At 32.8% G+C, this 19157-nt stretch overlaps 2 protein-coding genes across 3 annotated transcripts; one reads left to right on the plus strand and one right to left on the minus strand.

The window, feature by feature from the left end:
• Positions 1-243: 243 nt before the first annotated feature.
• On the minus strand, positions 244-4794 carry LOC131655090 (cyclin-A2-1-like). Its single transcript, XM_058924992.1, has 12 exons — positions 4666-4794; positions 3969-4309; positions 3192-3444; positions 2660-2793; positions 2308-2400; positions 1902-2035; positions 1469-1544; positions 1318-1394; positions 1188-1221; positions 902-1051; positions 687-821; positions 244-598 (listed from the first exon to the last, which is right to left on the minus strand). The coding sequence occupies exons 2-12, from the start codon at positions 4242-4244 to the stop codon at positions 548-550; spliced, it is 1413 nt and encodes a 470-aa protein (XP_058780975.1). The 5' UTR covers positions 4245-4309; positions 4666-4794; the 3' UTR covers positions 244-547.
• Positions 4795-15977: 11183 nt separating this feature from the next.
• Positions 15978-18855, plus strand: LOC131655091 (protein TIFY 8). Of its 2 annotated transcripts, none has more exons than XM_058924993.1 (6): positions 15978-16337; positions 16550-16722; positions 16810-17252; positions 17369-17459; positions 18034-18262; positions 18564-18855. In XM_058924993.1, exons 1-6 carry the CDS (start codon positions 16175-16177, stop codon positions 18650-18652), a joined length of 1188 nt encoding a protein of 395 aa, XP_058780976.1. In that variant the 5' UTR covers positions 15978-16174; the 3' UTR covers positions 18653-18855. The 2 variants fall into 2 exon arrangements, with proteins under 2 accessions (XP_058780976.1, XP_058780977.1); XM_058924994.1 differs by having other exon boundaries at positions 17372-17459.
• Positions 18856-19157: the final 302 nt, after the last annotated feature.

Genomic DNA, 19157 nt, shown 5'->3' on the forward strand with positions numbered 1-19157 from the left:
CCAAGACTATGTCGTGTTGAAAGGGGAAGAGCCATTCAACATGGTCCAAGAGAAGGTTTTGGACGACAATTTGGATTGGATACACAATGAGGTCAGTCATGTCAAATCATCTTTCAAGACATTAATTCAAAATGGCTTTGTTGCATACTGATGGCAACCTTAAAATGAAGTATTTTACTTCACCATAGTACTTCAACTCATATTACAACTTCAACATGTTAAAAGGAGATATAGACGAACCAAAGATTGATATCATCTAACACAATTTAATTTTGTTCCAGTAAAACATATGGCTTTGTTGCATACTAACATAGTGGCAACTTCAAAATGAAGTATTTTAGTATTTCAATTCATGTTAGTATTCAACTTCAACATGTTACAAAGGGATCTAGACAAAACCAAAAATCGATATCATTCTACATGTTACAACTACGTAACAAAAGAGTAAAGGGTAAAATATATCAAAATTGATGATAACATCACCCTCACTGTATGGAAATTTCCAAGTCATGCTTGAGTCTTCAGAAATGCATAATTACAGTTGAATCTAGAACAATGACAGCACCGGTTTGGGAGATAGATTCGCCACACAGTTGAACTGTCGCATGAAACAAAAGTCAAATGTAATGTAATCATGTCCATACCTCTTTTCTCACTATAGCTAAGGATAGGACATGCATACTAACCTTCTCTTGTTTATATTTCTCGCGAATAGCATTGAGGGGACAACCTTTGGTATTTAACTGCAGATCTTTCATTGCAAGAACAACGGTTTTTAGCTCTGAAGCTTTACAGTTTGTATAATGCTCCAGAGTTAGAGTCTGCATATATAGATTCATGAGACTCTTTAAATTTTCATTTAGATTTTAGCAATGGTAAATTTGTAGTCAACGGTTCATACCCACGGATGTTCTGAGTGGTTGAGGGTCCATCTCGCAAGGAATACAGCAGAAGCAGCCACAAGAGATGGTAGAAACTGTAAGAAGCTGTATTCCACAAGAGTAAGCTCTGCTAAATAATTTGCCAGGAATTCCAGTTCAACACGAGGATCCTGTATAACAAGTTAAAGTTTAACACATTGATTTTACTGTTACCAAATTGTTTTTTTGAATATCTTTTGGCTATTGCTAAGGAAAAACTATATACACTAAAGTTAAATTGTAGATAGTGTATACCAACTATAGTACCTTGTAAGAAGATTGTGCTGCTTGAATGAATCTCCTGAAAGACAAAAAAAGATCAATATAGTTCGATGAAGTCTTAAGGTTTAGACAATAAAATGTGAATAGATAAATAAGTAAACAATACATTACATACCTGAGAAATGTTTTGGTTGTGGGAACGGATAATTGAAAACGCAGAAGGTTAAGAACTTCCTTCTCCATTTTCACTACCTGTCAAAAGGCACTTATTAGGTGAGTTTTATATATCGTTCATCATGTATCCTTTAGATGTTTTAAATACGTACCTCTGCTTTTGTGTATGTATTATCTGTGATGAAGCAAAATTCTTCCACTCGAGGAGCACAAATCTCTTCGTACTTTCTTTAAGCCATGGAGAAAAAAAACACAAGTTAGACCAAATGATATTGAAATAAAATAGACATGATAGCTAAGATAGTAGACAATCAATTTAATAGACATGATTACTAGATTGTTAAGAAAAAAACCGCATCATAGGAAATCTCTAAAATTATCAACAATTATATCAAATTGAAGACCAAAGTAGCATTTTGAAAATAATATAATCACTGAGGATGGAAAGGTGGTTGACAGTATCTGCTTATATCATTTTGAAAGCCTTAAAATTCCTAATTCACAAGAAACAGAAGCATCAAGAAGTTTAACTTTGAGCTAAGGGAACTTATATTAACCAGGACAATTACAAAGAATGGTACTTACGATGCAATGAACATACAAGTAACGCCAAGCAATTGGAGCTTGTGTTTCTGAATCAAACATGTCGAGAGAAACCGATCAATGAGGTTAACAGTAAGGTATAGAGTATCTGGAACCAACTTGTATTCCTCCGAAACCTGAAAAAAATGATTAGGAAACCTTTAACAAAGCCACAACCAAAGCTTGATGGAAAACTTCACCAAACTGTAATTAGAGATTCTCTATTTCAAATGAAACTATAGCAGAATCATGATAAGGAGTTGTAGATTCCCATCACATAGTATATATCCTATCATTCAATTTTGTTTTGATTGAAACGTGGAGCACTCGTTGACAAGATTATTGGAACAACAAGTAAAAATGTCCTCAAATATAGGAAAGTAGATGATGCCAATGCCACGATACTAACCTCCACAAGCCAATCAATCAGAATTCCGCGCATGGTTGGAGAAATGTCTTGCTGCAATTTCTCCATGTAATTGGTAGATGACCTCTTCTCAAGCTGAAGAGATTTCACCAAAACTTATTATCAATCCTTTAGAAGCAAACCTAATTATTCTGCTTTATTCTTAATACAGAAGCATTATTGATTTGGAGTGTTTTTTACGCAGCAAAACTGACATTATAATAATGTAAATGTTGCTAAATAAAATATGCTCCTGGCTATCATAAAATACTTGCTTACAATCGGAAGATATAATCCGAAACTGAAAGATCCTTATTGTCAACATGAGATATTTTAATAGGCATTACTCACAAACCTCGGTTACTCGAGCTTTGCAGTATATATCAGGGGCATAATCACTCCAAACTTGAGAATCCTTTAACTCTTTATCAATGTCCACAACAGTCAGGCAATCTGAGGCTCCTGGCTTCTCACAAATCATACTTATATCTGCACGATCCAATCATGACAACATGACAGTAGTTAAAGAATCACAACTTCAAAGATATTTTATCTCTAGTGAAATAATGAGTTGCTTAAAAGTTGCTTGTTTAGCAATAACAGTATATTGCATTCTAAGAGAACAAATCATTAGAAACATGGTTCACTTGTCATGAATATATAGCTAAGAAACATAAATTTGAGCAAGTAGCCGAGTTTGTCAAATAATAATTTTGCTTAAAAACTTCTATGTTAAAGCCAGTATTTGGTGCTTTGGGTGTTCAATCGGGAAATAGGGAGTTGCATAAATTTAATTTGTACAATTAGTAATTCGGTATATGGTATTATATACCTAAATCCTGTTTCATACTAGTAGTAAAATATGAGATTACTGAAAGAAAAAAAACCTTTGTTTGGACTTGAAGAGGTTTGAAGTTCGCCAGAGTCCACAGATTCTTGCATCGACAGTGCAGTGTCTGTCATGACATGTTCTCTAATGTTGTTGGACATACAATGTCCAGTTGGCTCTTCATCCAAACTTACTGCAGCAATAGTGTCGTTTGACTCCACCATTACTTTAGCACCCCCTTGTACTGATGAAACTTCAACGGAGACATCTGAATCTAGCTTTGTGTTTTTCTTCTGGTAAACTCCTTTGGCCTGCAAAATGGATAGTAAACCGGCATTAACAATGACAATAGCAACAACAAAATCTTCCACTAGGTAACGATGTGATAATGTTCTATTGTAAATCATTATCTATAGTTCCATCTACCTCTTACTATTGGCCTATCTTTCATCTAATCTACTCGCCTCAATATAGTTTGCATGTTGTTGGGAATATCTTTCTACCACCTAAGACGAGATTTTACTGTTTACATAAAATCGAAAGCATTGTCTCTAATATTACATTGCAAGTTGTAAGAACAGCAGTCCTAGTTCAAATGAAAACATATGTGAATAATGCAAACGCACACGAGATTTGATCATAGAGTTTGACCAGGTGTGCGTGCATATGAGTCATTCTCATACCCAACATAGGTCTTAAAGCCTTAAAGTGAAAATGTTCAAATGAGAACAATTCACAAACAAATCCTTACTACTTCACACCAACTCCTAGAATCAATCATATGATATTGATATAATCTGAAACATACATTTGACAACAAAGTGAGAATTTTTACCTCAAATTGGGACTGTTTAACACGCTTATCACGTGGTTTTGCACCGATGTTAGTAACATCTGTAAGCCCTGCCCTTCTCTTCCGCGGAGGAAGATCAGGAACAACCACACAAGTCTTATTCTCAGAAGAAACACCTCTTTTGGAACTCACTGCTCTCTTAACATTCTTCCCTTCATTCTTAGAACAAGATTCCAAAACTCTCGCCCTCGATCTAGTAATTCTGGGTGGACACTCTTCGCCTTTGGCACGCAATGTACTGCTACTCACTCTACTCATATTGCGCGCACCTCAAAGAAGAGCAACCCAAATCTATTTCAAATGTAAATCATACAACCCTACATCTGTTTTGCAAACAAACAAAAAAAACAACATAAGTCACACACAAATAGACCAACAACAAAACAATACTTTAATGTAACATTGTGTTTCAAATTTCAAGTTTCAACATTGTGCGGAAAATAAAATAACCTAGATAAAGAACAAGGTTGCTGTGAAATCAATCATAATCAATGAAAATAAAAATAAAAATAAAAAATAATAAAACAAAATCAGAAATTTCAATTTCAATAAGAATCAAGAAACATATTCATTTCATGCATATAAAAAACAGAAAAACAAAATGAATTTTGTACATAATGTAGGTCAATCTCAGATCTATAAACGAAAATCAAAAGATTAGATAGAGTATGAAAATTACTCAGTAGAGCAGTAAATTGAGCAAGAAAGTGTGATGTGAGAGTTTGGAGAGAGAGAGAGAGAGAGAGAGAGAGAGAGAGAGAGAGAGAGAGAGAGGGTTGATAGTGATATAAGAAGAAGAGGAGGAGGAGCGTCACACGCTACTGAGCGGGACGGAGCCACAGTTCAAAACTTGAAAAAAAAACATTACTACTACTACATTACAAAAACGTTATTTTCAATCTTCAATTTTTTTTTTCTAATCTCTCAATTAATACAACACTTCAACACCAAATCTTTTCAAGAAATTTTTTTTTCATAAATATTGTTTTTGATTTATTTGATCAAATTATACCATTAATTAATAAAAAATAATCGTAATTGTTTTTTTGTCAAATTTCTGTTATTTTTTTATAAAATAAGGTTTTCGCGCGTTATTCAAAAACTAATTAATATATTCGTATAGAATTATTCCACGATTTGATTTGCGTTATTTGAATTTCAAATCATGAATATAAAATAAATATTTTTGTGTGCGCAATAGGCAAAATTAATTTTAATTTTAGAAAATTATAAATGAGTTAATATTATATAAAGTAAATATTTTTGTGAAACTTTGTATAAAATTAGGTGCACACAAAAATATTTATTTTTTTATAAATAAATATTTATAATATATGTTAATAGAATTGGCATGATAACACTGCATGCGTCAATGATTATGACGCATTAAAAAAATTTAATGTCAATTTGAAAAAATAATTTAGAAATTTATGTTTCTTGAAATTTATTTATTTAAAAAATGCCAAGAAATGTGAATGGTAACATTCAAATATTATTATATGGTATAGTATATTTAAATTAAATGTTTCACCAAAACGAGTTATATTCGCTTATACGCAGAAAAAATATGTTTTTTTATGGGAAAGAAAACATTTTCTATTCTGACATGAGTGGAAAAAAAAAACATGATTAAATTTTGAATTGTGTGGCAAAGAAACATTTTTAGATTTTGAATTGAGTGATCGAAAAACATTTTAGATTGTGACATGAGAAGCAAAAGAAATACAGAAATGATAATTAGCTTCATTGCTCTTTTATTTTGTTTTTCCTAAATGGCTCGATAAATCAATATTTATATAATTTTTGTGTGTTGACATTTCATTTTCAACTCGTATGTGTAGTTTTGTGCTGATAAAAATTAATTGGTTTATATTTAAAAATTTGTTATTTGGTTCCTCCATTTAAATATTGAGGATTTCAGTCTATAATCGTATTTGAGTGTCTTTTTTATGTCACAGTTATATTGATAATGTGGCAACACTTAAGTGTGGGGATAGCAATTAGACAATAGCAGTGGCGGAGCCAGGAATTTTATACAGCCTGGGCAAAAACTTTACACCATTGATTATTCATCTGTTTTAATTTTCACATCCTATTTTTACTAATTTGCCCCTAATTTTGCCCATGATTTTGTTTAAAAATCGACTATTAAATTGGGGGAAGTACAAAAAAAATAAGGATTGAGCCCGGGCGCTTGCCCGGGCTAGCTGGGCCTTGGCTCCGCCCCTGGACAATAGTATCTATATTCAATAGGCATTTACGAAAAATTAAAAAATAAACACGTATAATTATTCATTAAAATAAAAGAATATATATACAGATACATGCATCTCCGTACCGTATAATGTATATTTATTATATTTTAATTTATATTATCATATAAAATGTATGTCTATCTCTTTAAAATATACATCACAATAAAAGTATTGCATATTTTTATAAAAATATTTAGTTATTTCATAATTCAACAATAAAATATTTAAATCTTGTGAATTTTATTAAAAATTTAAAATGACATGATATTTTTAATTGATAAATTTAATTTTATAAAAACTGTATATAATAGGTACGATAAGGGTACTTAGGTGCCTATAAGTAGGGGTGAAAATATGTCAGACCGATAATAGGGGCCTACAGGCTAGCCTATATAGGTTCAGGCCAGGTCATAGATTATTTTTAAATAGAAAAGCCCTAGGCTTTTTAATAAGTCTGTTTAGTTTAAAAGGCTAGGTGTCAGGCCCTAAAAAAATCTTTTTAAGCCTATCAGGACGGCCTATTTAAATAAATATAAATACTTTTTTATTTTAATTATGTTATGTTTTGTACTTTGAATTAAAATACATTGATAAAACTTGGTTATCTTGAAGAATTTGTGAAAATAAGATGAAAACACCTGATAAACATCATTTTCATAAGTTCTTTTAGTTAGTTAATCTATTTAAACTTTATTTTAATTGCTTATTTACATATGTCTAAAACAAATAGGCTTTTATGTAGGCTAACACGCTAACAAGACCTTCGAAAAGGCAAGGTTCGGGCCTAAAAAATAAGCCTACGACAGACTACAGGTCAGGCTTAGGCTTCAATTTTTTTGACAGGTCAGGCTTAAGCTTGGCAAAATCTACCTCGGCCCAGCCTATTTCCACCCCTACCCATAAAATACATGTACGGATATAAATTCAAATAAAGAGAATTTTTTTAAATTGCGGATATATGAACAGTTACTATAATAACGACAGACTCATTAACATTCCTACTTAAGTGATATAAGTGAAATTTCATTTCATTTATAACTATTTTTTTTAATAACAATAAAAATTATTAATATTTTTAAAAGGGAAATGTTAGATAATGCTCTCGAGCACTAGTTAAGAAATTAAAAAATAAGTTGAGTATTGTTTAATAAATTAAAAAATATTTTTTTCTAAAATATGTGTATTTAGTATAATAAAATCATAAATAATTAAATTTTCTAAAAGATAATGTATATATTCAATATATTGAATCTAAAATATTTCCTTTATTTTTTAAAATAATTAATCAATGTCTCAGGGGCACTCGTTAACATTTTTCTTTAAAAATATTTTTAGAGTGAAAAATGTGAATAAGATAGTTTAAAGGGGTGGGTGGAGTAGCTCAATTGGCACTTGCTAGTTGGGTTAAGAAAATTGTTGTTCCAGGGTTCAATGCCTGACAGCAGCATTTATTTGTAAACAAGTTGTTGATAATTTATAAATCAACAACTTTTGAGAAGAAAAAAACTAAATGAATGTAAACTAGTACAGTTAAGAATTATATCTCCATATAGGCGATATTTGGGTTACCCCTTTTAAAAAAATTGTTTTGGATTATTCCGTGAAATCTGGAAATTTTATGTCTTTTGTTCTCTATTGGCACAAATTACCCATGTAGATTATTTTTTTTACTCCCTAGTTTTTATACGTTTAGGGGTACTCAAAAATTACTATGGATCATTCAAAAAAAATTAAGAAGGTAACCCGAATTTCGGTTATATGTTAGAGAGTAACATATATTTAACCCTAATAATATTTAATTTAAGTTAGAAAAAATGACATTCAAATGAGATCGTATATCAAATGCAAATTCATATATCCAAAATGAGATGTGGTGAAATTCTATCCCACCCTATGCCAAGGATGGATTCCTAAAGTACTGAATAAGTCTCACGAATTTATAGTTTTTTTTTATTTCTTTTTTAAGAGTTTTTTTTGTAAGTAAGATTCAATAAAAGCGAAATCACTTACAAAAGACGAGAACAATGCTCAGAAAGAAAATTTTTCACCAATTGAAACTTATCTTAAATTTCCCACCAGATTTTTACAAAAATCATAAAAGTTACATTTGGATAAAGAAATATTACTTAAGCAAAACGAATTCCAGACCTTCAACTTAATATTCCACCCTAAATCCGAACAAAACGGTTTAATACCATTGAAAACTATATTGTTTCTATATCTCCAAATACACCAAACTACTATTAACCAAATACCACTAGCTTTGTCTTTCAAAACCCCCACCTTACTACATTCCTGTTTCCAGCAAGCCAAACTATCTGAGATATTAGTACCTAAAATACAATTCATTCCTAACCAACTACAAACCTCCAGCCATATTAGTCTTATGAATCCACAACCAAGGAACAAATGGTACAAATCTTCATCTTCCTCTGTACACAACACACAACTTAAATCCAAGTTAACACCTCTATAAACCAACGATACTTTAGAAGGTAATCTATCAATAATACATCTCCACCCGAACGCCTTAGTTCTAAAAGGAAATTTTGATTGCCAAACATCCAACAAGCTATCCTTGATCGAAACTGAGACTGTGGAAAATTGACGTAACACGAATAGCTCCAAATAGGCGCTCCTAGTTATGTATCCTACATGTTTATCCTGCAGCCAAATAATGGAATCTGGGTCACAAGGAGAGGGCACAACATTCTGAAGCAAATACCGTAACGACAGTAAATCCTGCAGCAGTGTCGGCTCGGAAGTAAAGATCCCGAAGTTACCCCACCCGATCCAGAACTGCTCCACGCACCCATGCTCTCTACATTCCCTCCCTTCTCCATACTGACAGCAAATAAATCATGATATAAAACCATCAAACTTCCCCCTTCGACAACCATTTCGCGCTTCAGAAGTGGATTAACCTTTTGTCGCCCAGACAAAACTCACAATTACCTGTCAAGACAGCAGAAGGAAATTTTGATTCGATGTTCAACAGCTCCACCCACCATTTGGACTTGGAATTGGCCTTCTGCCTAGAACCAGCATATAAAATTAAGTGACTCAAATTACCGTATCTCGCAGTCAAGACCTTCACCCAAAATACATTAGAACCTTGTAAAATCTGCCAAGATCATTTAAATAGAAGAGTCGCATTAAACTCCTTAAAGCTCTTGAACCCCAATTTGTCATTCGCTTTTGATAAACATAACGAATCCCACCTAACCCAATTAATTTTTCTCTTACCGTGCTGCCCCACTGGAAATTATTCTGAACCTTCTCAATTTCTTTTTGATGAGTTAAGTTCATGTCCCTTTTATTTTCTCCTCTATATTTTTCACATGATAATATATTGTTAGTGCAGGGTCTATACCCTCCTTTTACATTCGATACATAAAAAGAGTGGAAGGTAAAAATTATTTATATTTAAACAAAAATAAGTTAACAATAAATTGTAGTATAGTAAATATCTTTAAAATCAATTCTAATTACAAACTAAAACCAAACATAAATTTTATTTTGTACTTTTTTTTATTTTCTTTACAATTAGCATTGCATAATTTCTACTAAAATGGAAAGCACTATTAACTTACCATCGAACTTAATTTTAAGAAGATTCATTAATAATAATAAATAATATAATATTGATGGGATGAATTATGATCAATTGAATTGGTATAATTTGAATGGAATTTTGTTTTTATTGATAATAATTCAATGACAATTTATGTTAGTAATATATTTTGTCACCTTTTAAATTCGATGTCCTTTTATAGTGATTTAATATTTAAACGAAATCTATAAGATTTTTCGGAGAATATGATGTTGCCGTTGTCATTATCATGTGATAAAGTACTTTCTCTTTTTGTATTTTAGACGTCGATTGATTTACGATTTACGAGCATAAACCAATTAAAATATTTATATACACACATTTTGTTTGGGAAAAATTGTGGTTATGGCTGCCATTGTGAAGTCTCTCAATGCTATTTGGTTTTACAGAAATAATATAAAAAAAAAAAAAAAAAAAAACTTAATAACAAGATCATGCATTGAAAATCTACTTCAAGCTATCAGTTCTGTGTCAAATCTCAGAGATTTTTACAAGCCCCATAGTTATATCTAATATTTTTAAATATTTTTTATTTTATCATATTAATTTTGTTAAATAAATTTCATTTTACTATATGCGACATTTCAAGTTTTTTGAAAAACACAACATTTTATTAGATTTTTCGAACCATCTATTGATTTTTTTTTAATAAGTACACAATTTTATTGACAATTTCAAATTCATACCGAATTTTTATGAAAAAGTATATATTTTTATCATATTTTTTGAAAACTCTGATAAAAATACATGTGTTTTATCGGAGATTTTAAAAAACTGGTGAAATTGCATGCATTTTTATCAGAATTTTCAAAAAATCTGGTAAAAGTGCATACAGGCATATCGAACTTTTCGAAAAAAAACATTAGAAGAACTTTTTGAGATGGTTAATTAGATATTTTGAAAAATCAAGGAAAATCATATTGATTTTCAATTTTTTTTTTAAAAATCTAGTAGTTCATATTTCGTTGTTTTTTATTTGCACTGAGAATCAGAGGATAAGATGGGACAATTGCTTATAGGCACTGTGACAGAGCTGCAGTGAGTGCTCGTATGGGGGCATATGACGCCGACGACTTGCATATCCAAGCAGGGAGAGTAGCCCCGATCGGTTCTCACAGGAGGTGGATGGCTGAGCAGGCTTGCGCATCCCGTAATATCTAACGTAGACAAGTTAAAGCTGATGGATGGGCAAGAGATGTTGCTGATGAGTCAGATGTTGCGGTTGGTGACAATGTTCAGACAACAGCTGCTGATGTAGATGTCAACATGACAGGAAGATGGTGGCCGAGACAGAGGTGCCCCACCATTGATAAATTTGATGCTAAAGGTGGTGAAGGTTTATTTCTTGATTAGTTCACTTTTAGTAAAGACTTTCATATTGTAACAAAATGACCATGACTATTGAAAAAACCATACACTTTAACTCTAGTGAAACTAACCCTAAAATATCAGTAGAGGCAAGTCTTTGATTGTGTGGGTATTCTAGGGAAGAATATCTTAGAAGGCAAAAATACAAGTGAAGAAACACTATAATCTCACTAAGATCTACCAAAAGAATGAAGTGCTTTAAAAGACCATCCAATTGAAAATTTCCTAGGACATATTTAAAAAGGGGTAATCACTCAGGATTCTCTAACCATGTATGCCATTACATGTTTTTTTTTTCCAAATTGAGTCAAAAGATATCAATGAAGCTATGATTGATGAACATTGGTCACTTTCTATGCAAGAAGAGTTAAATCAATTCAAAAGAAATATTAATGTTTGAGAACTTGTACCTAAAACTAGGACTAATATATTAATTAGAAATAAATGGGTCTTTTGTAACAAGTTCGATGAAAACAATAATATTTTAATAAACAGGCGAGATTTGTTATGAAATGATACAATTAACAGGAGATCATAAATTTTGATCAAACTTGTGCTCTTGTATCTATATTAGAAGCCATTTGTATTCTTCTTGTTTTCTATTACATCATAAATCCTAAACTGTTTCAAATGGATGTTAAAAGCATGTTCCTAAACAGTTACATACAAGAGGAAGTTTATGGGTATCAACCTTTTGGTTTTAAATTTTTTGCTTCTCCTAATCAAGTCTTCAAATTGAAAAAAACTTTTATATGGTTTAAATCAAGCTCCTTGTATTTGGTATGATCGCTCGAGCAAATCTTTAATTGAAAATAATTTTGAAAAAGGGAAGGTTGATACAACTCTTTTCATTAAAAAATCCATGCATGTCATTCTTCTTGTTCATATTTATGTTGATGATATTGTATTCAGTGCTCCTAATGAATCTTTGTGTACGTATTTGTCTAACATCATGCAATGTGAATTTTAAATGTCAATTATGGTGAGCTATAATGCTTCCTTATACTTCAAATACATTTAAAAAAAGGAAGGAACCTTTCAAAATATTGTAAAGAAATGCTGAACAATATTTGGAATTGTTGAGAAACGATGCCAAGAACCTTCAAATACTTTTTTCTTGAATCCTCAACCATGATTTATTATTTTAATTTTTAACCTTACCTTAATAAGCTTGGGAGCATTCACATTTCAAAGTTTAGTTGTATTCAAGTTGGGGAGAAAAGGTTGGTTGTTATGCGATTGAGAAAGAAAGGGAAAATTTGAAAAAGAAAGAAAGAAAAAAAGAAAAGAAAAATCCTTGAAAAAGGAAAAGAAAACATTGAAGTTTTTCTATGAGAATAAGTTGTGTCAAGGGTTGTAACAAATGATGAATGAGGAAATAAAGAGTGAAAGAAATTATGAATGCCTGAGAATTTGAGAAGTGATCATTCTCATTTTTAGGCAACTTTTTGGTTTCAATTGTCTTGAAAAATCATTCTTTGCTAACCAAGCCAAATTGCAACTCTTGAAAACTCTTGTGATTTTTACTTTTGTACTTTTGATATGATTTTCTAGATGAATGCATAATTTGAATTGATGTTGGCAAGATTTTTGGGTTTGAGTTCAACCCCTCATGTTTGTTTTTCGTCCATTGATGAAGTTGTGCATTAGGTGAGATTCATTCTTGAACATATGTATTGCTTTAGAATTTGTTGACATGTGTTTTGTGCTTATACTTTGTTTCGTAGTCAAGGTATCATTGTCATTTAGTGGTAAGCATTGCTTTTCAAGTACTTTTGATATTTTAGCCATACATTTATTTTCATTTTTAAATATTTGTTGATCATGATTCTTGGCGGTTGTTTTTGTTTCTTTAGGATGATTGATTCTTATTTGAGGACAAACAAGTCTAAGTTGGGGAGAGTTTAATGAATGCTAAATTGTTGTGAATTTGAGTATGAACCTCAACTTTGTGCTGGGATTTGAGTTGCTATATACATATACTCTTTAAATCTTGTTCTTGGATGATTATCTATTAGGTTATATACTCAAGAAATAGATTTAGATCTAATGTTTGCATGGGTATCAATTCTTAATGCTCCGTGTTTTTTAGTTGCGTGAGACATCATCGATGAGATAATGCGGTAGAAATCTCGCTGGTGCTCCAGACATAGACACTGATTTAAGGGATACATGATGATATTAACGAGTGATTTAGGTTGCATACAACTAGTCAATGTGTTTAAGTAATTGACCGGTAGAAAAAATACAATCCAGACAAGTTCTCTCATCTCCAAAAAAAATGTATTTATTCATTTGTTCATATGTTTTAATTTTTGCATTTTCCATTTTTAAAACCATTCAAATCAAACTTAGTGACTATTGAACGACATTTTTTCCCTCACACTGATCCATGTGGATACGATAAAACCCGGAATACTTCTAAAACTTTTTTATTGTCATTTTACCACAACAACATGTATCCCCCAATTAATCACTCAATTACCCACATAAATCTCATGTTAAACTATAATCCTCGTGGAGATGATATTTTTATTATTACTTCTACACCATCGGTACACTTGTCGAGAAGTCAGCAAATTTTGGCGCTGTTGCCGAAAATTTTTTATTTCAACAAGGCAATTTTGTGCGACATTTTTAATTTTAATTTTTAGTTTTCATTTTTAATTTTGATTTTATTTTTTAATTTTTAATTTTGTTATTTATTTTAGTTTATTCTTGTTTCTACTTTTACTTTATTTTATTTGGTGCGGTGCTACTAAGGTATTTCTTGTTTGCTTATGCAAGGTACCGACTAGACATTGATATCGTCGACCCCAAAATTGTATTAACAACAAGCACACTTTGCAAAGCGAGATGACAAACACTTAAAGTTACCGAAGAAGTAAAAGAAGAGAAAGTAGAGATGACCGCTCCACCACATCAAATATTGGGGGACTACTGCAAGAGGACCGACTCATAACATATTTGGTTAGGATTTCAACCCGTTGATCCAGTAACCCTTGACATAAAAATTATGTACTTACAGATTTGAAAGAGAACTCGTTTGAAGAGCGAGAAATCATAGATCCTTGAGAGCATCTCACTAAATTTTACGAGACTTGCTCGATGTGTAATTCGATTGGGGAAACCACCGACGATCAAGTAAAATTACGATTGGTTGGTTTTTCCTTGATAGGTCACGCAAAGGATTGGTTGCAGTGCATCCTAAATGGATCTATCCAAACTTGGAAAGAGTTAGAAGACAAGTTTCTCGAGAGTTACTACTCCAATGCTTGGTTTGTGGAAAGAAAAGTTGTAATTACTACTTTTGCTCTAGAAGAGGCATAATCACTATCTGATGCATGGGAAAGGTTCAAGTTGCTACTTCGTAAGTGCCTGAATCACAATAAGAGGCCTACATAACAGATGGCACGCTTCATCGATGGATTGAGAACACAAACAAGAATGCTTCTCGATGCCTCAACTGGAGGTACATTGAGACTGAAAACTGATGAAGAGTTAAAAATATTGATAAAGAATATGTGTCAGAACGAGTACCGTTCAAGCGAGTCCGCAATGAAACAAAAGGGTATTCATGCAGTTGATTCGACAACAACTTTATCTGCTCAGATATAAGCGCTTACTAAGCAGTTGTCTGCAGCCCAACTGGCTCAAGCTAATGTGAGTCATATTTAGGTTCTTTGTTGTGATTTATGTGGAGGAGAACATGCCAATGGCAATTGTACTATTGAGGTTGAGAGTGAAGAAGTTAACTATGCTAATTTTCAGAATTATAATCTTTTTTCCAACACCTATAATCCGAGTTGGAAAGCTCATCTGAACTTCAAGTGGAGCAACAATCAGACTTTGAATGTTAATCAACGTGTTCAACAAACTCCTTAAGAACCTCAACTCAAACCATCACATATTGAAGAAGCATTGCAAAATTTCATGAAGTCCACGCAAGAAAGCTTCACGAAAGTGAATCAGGCTCAATAAACACATGACTAAATATCAGCAAGAGATGACACACAATTAGATCTTAATGAACAAGAACACCGAAGCATCCATAAAAAAAAAATTAGAAATGCAAGTTGGTCAATTATCTCGTCAAATGGTAGCTGAAGCTAGTTCAAGCGGAGGATTTATAGGTAACACCGTATATAACCCAAAAATTGAAAGGTGCTAGGCCATCAAGTTGAGAAATAGTGTGGTGCTTTTCGAACCAATCAATAGTAAAGAGAAGAAATGATCATTTAAAATTGAGAACACAAAAGAAAAAGAAGTGTTAGTTGAGAAGGAGTTTGATCAAGTATCCATATCCATATAGAGTGTTAGAAAATGTCCTTGTTAATGTTGAAGAATATTATTTCCAGCTGATTTTGCAATTCTTGACTTTAAAGTTAGTTGTGCGATATAAATAAATGATGAATCTCTATTAATATACACATTGAATACATAACCTTTAATCTCATGAATTATTGGTATACATAAACATACACTTTCAATATTTCTGACTCAGTTGTAGCAATCACATGACATGATTACAACCATTCATAAAAATATTTATTACATATAATATATTATAAAGCCCTGATATTGATATTTTTATTCTCTCCTGAAATTTATTAAAAAAAAAACACATTAATTATATTTAAACCTTATATTTAGAATAAGGAGGGAAAGAGTTAAAAAGCAAGAACAAAAGCTGACAAAAGATCCCAATTGATTACAGCTAGCTAGTTACATACATATGTATGAGAGAGATCGACACTTTCGACAAAAAAGACAAACATTCACCCTTACATTACTCTACGCTAAACTCCACTCCACAACAACATTTTCTAACAACCAAAACATTTTCTACTAACCTTTTGCTTTTTCCCCCCTCTCTCTCTCTCTAGATCGTTGTGTCGTGTTTCACTTCACTTCACTTCAGCTATGCAGCAGCATAATGAGATGTGTATCCAATGGCGCTTCTACTGACAATGGTTCACTCTCACAACAACAACACTTCTGGGACCCAACACCATCTCAAACCGGTCCTCCGTGATTTTCTCGGCATGAAACCATCACCGTCACCCTCCTCCGCCGCTCCTACCCCTTTCTCCTCCACCTCTGATACCGCTTCCGGTAACTCTTCTAAATACATTATCATTATTATTATTCCTTCCCCATTAACCCCTTCATTCCTCTTTTTTATATTCATTTCATTCTCATCCACTCATTTCTAGGGTATCAATTTCATCAATAAATGTGATTTCTTACTTATTCTATGAAAGCTTATAATTGTAACACACATTATTTATGGCAAGTTAATGTTTTCCTCCTCATCAATTTGGTAGAAAAGCAGGTATCAAATCATCTGGAGGGAGTTCCATACTATGGCCCAACAACTGATTTTTCCGACAGACTAGTGGGGAACAAGAGAACTAGTTCTGATTCCTCTTTTATTGCTTCCTCTAGAGATGCCTTCCAATTGGGCCCTGATTCCTTTCAAAATTCACATTTGATGAAGGTTTTACTTTCAATTATCATCACTTCATTATTATTATTCTCCAATATTATTATTCACATTTGATGTCTAACTCATGGTTTCGTACAGGTTCTTCGACATGTGTCTGGAGGAGAGAGATCTAGAAGGCCTAATGACGATGAAGTGTTACTTGGTATGCAGTCTATGAAGCCATCTTCTAGTTCGCAGATATTTCATCCTCCCACCAGCACTATGATTGATGGGAATAAATGGGATCGGTCGATTCTCATGAATGCTGGCCCTTCCATGCAGCATATTCCGCGTGGAGGACAGATGGCTCCTTTTGCACACCAGTTAGCTTCGAATAAGATTAGAGATACCAATGCCGGACCTTCGTTTATCTCTCAGTTTGCTGCCGATGAAGGATCGAGAACTGGAATCAAGGGCCCTGGACTTTTAAGTTCCGTAAACACATCTGCTTCTGCTAGTGATAAAGTTTCATCTGCCGTGCTGCTCGGTGGAAGCAGGCCAAAGCCGTTAACTAATGTTATAGAATCATCCACTCCCCCAAGGTAAATCTATCTTATAAATTCAGTTGCGCAATTTGCCTTGATTCTGTTTATTTTCAGTCCTTTTACCTTGGAAAAAAGGAGAAGTTGCTTGACTTTATGCATTTTGGTATTGGCAGCAGTCAACATGGGCTAACACCTGCCAGCCGCCAGATGACTATCTTTTATGGAGGTCAAGCTCATGTTTTTGATGATGTCCACCCACATAAGGTCAGGCCTCCTATTCTTGACGTGTTATATTTGTTTACCGCATTTAGTGAAACAGAGCCTGGAATTAGTTTGATTTATGAATTATCACGCGGAAACAATTTGTGCCTTGGATAGATGGCGTGTGGTTTACTTGTGGTTGATTTACAATCATTCTATGTTTAAACTCATTGAATATCTGCCAACAAACAGTGTAGATACTCGGAGTTGGCTTCCCTATCACACTTGTCTTAGTTTAAACTGGTAGAGTCGCTTTTGAGAACAGTATTTTCTGTCTAGTTTGCTGGAATTCATTTTAATGGTTCACCTATTTTCTTAGGTTTTCTTTGTCTAGTTTTCATAATAGCCCAGTTTGAATGTTAAATCATGAGCAAGGTATGATGTTCTTGGAATGGAAGTTTTCAAGGGCATATAGTTTAACTTGGCCTTGAAATCTTTGTAAGTCATAACAGAAGGTCTTTTATCTTTCCCTCTGTTGGGTCACTCTGCTTATCTGAAATTTTATGCATGCACAAATAGGCTGTAGGGTTTAATGTGTTATCATGACTTTTGCATGCTCTCTCTTTGGTGTATGCAGGCAGATGTTATAATGGCTTTGGCTGGGTCAAATGGAGGATCTTGGTCCACAGCATTCTCGCCGAAATCTGCTGCAAAGCTGGTTAATGATAGTAATTTGCATAGTGGAGAAAATGAAGCAGGATTAGTGAGTAATGTACCATTCCCGCAAGAGCTTCATGGAAAGTTGCCTGTAACTGGCAGTTCTAGTCGTGCCGTTGGACCTGGTGACCGTGTATCTACTCCAACCGGTAAGCCTCAGGCATTCTACCATTGTTTGATTTGGCTACTTCATAGTTTATAATAATGTCATATCATACCTCCAAATGGCAGAGTTTACAACAACAAAAAATACACTCTTACATGCCTGCCTTTCTTTCCAAATTCACATAAGAATATTCATCACATTTCTCTTACTTGAACCAACTTCGAATCTTTTCATTTTGGTTATGACACGATCTGTAGGAAAATTCTTATATTCCTAAGTCAAGGTTTCATTTCTATTAATCTTTTTTGTTTGTTATTGATTTATTGCTAAGTTTCTGGTTGTAGGGGCACACCAAGGAAGCATATTTGCTAAAGACACAAGAAATTCGATTCAAGCAGCAGACCCCAGTTCCGAAGATAAAAGAGCACTGTGAATAGAGTTTGTCAATGGAAGTCTCAAGAGGTTTTCAGTATCATCTTCTTTTGTCAAATTTTCTCATGATCATTCCAGCTCTTTTAGAAAGATAAAAAAAGTTATGTGAGGAGCAAAAGTATGATGATTGTTTGAAAGGCCTAACAGATACATCAGCTAAATTTATGAAATGTTCAATTAATATCAAAAAATATTTTATTTTGCGGTTTCTAAACCAGTCACCTTATAGGAGGAACAACCTTACTTCTTTTTAATGCTGTTCAATAGGATCAGATTGATATAGGAGGGAATGTAACTCTTCGTTTGGTTTACAAAGAGGAATTTTAAAGCTAACTCATTTTGTGTTATATTTTGTATGAAGAGTTAGTCAAATATTCTAAAGTTATCTCGCAACATGTTCAATAGGACAAAGAACAGTTGTACGATGCAATTTATGACTGATAATTATTAATCAATTGCTTTTTTTTTTTAAACCAAATTATTCTTTTGACTTTCAAAAAACATGT

Source organism: Vicia villosa, linkage group LG3 (genome assembly GCF_029867415.1).
Source record: "Vicia villosa cultivar HV-30 ecotype Madison, WI linkage group LG3, Vvil1.0, whole genome shotgun sequence".
In the NCBI taxonomy this organism is placed as follows: Eukaryota; Viridiplantae; Streptophyta; class Magnoliopsida; order Fabales; family Fabaceae; genus Vicia; species Vicia villosa.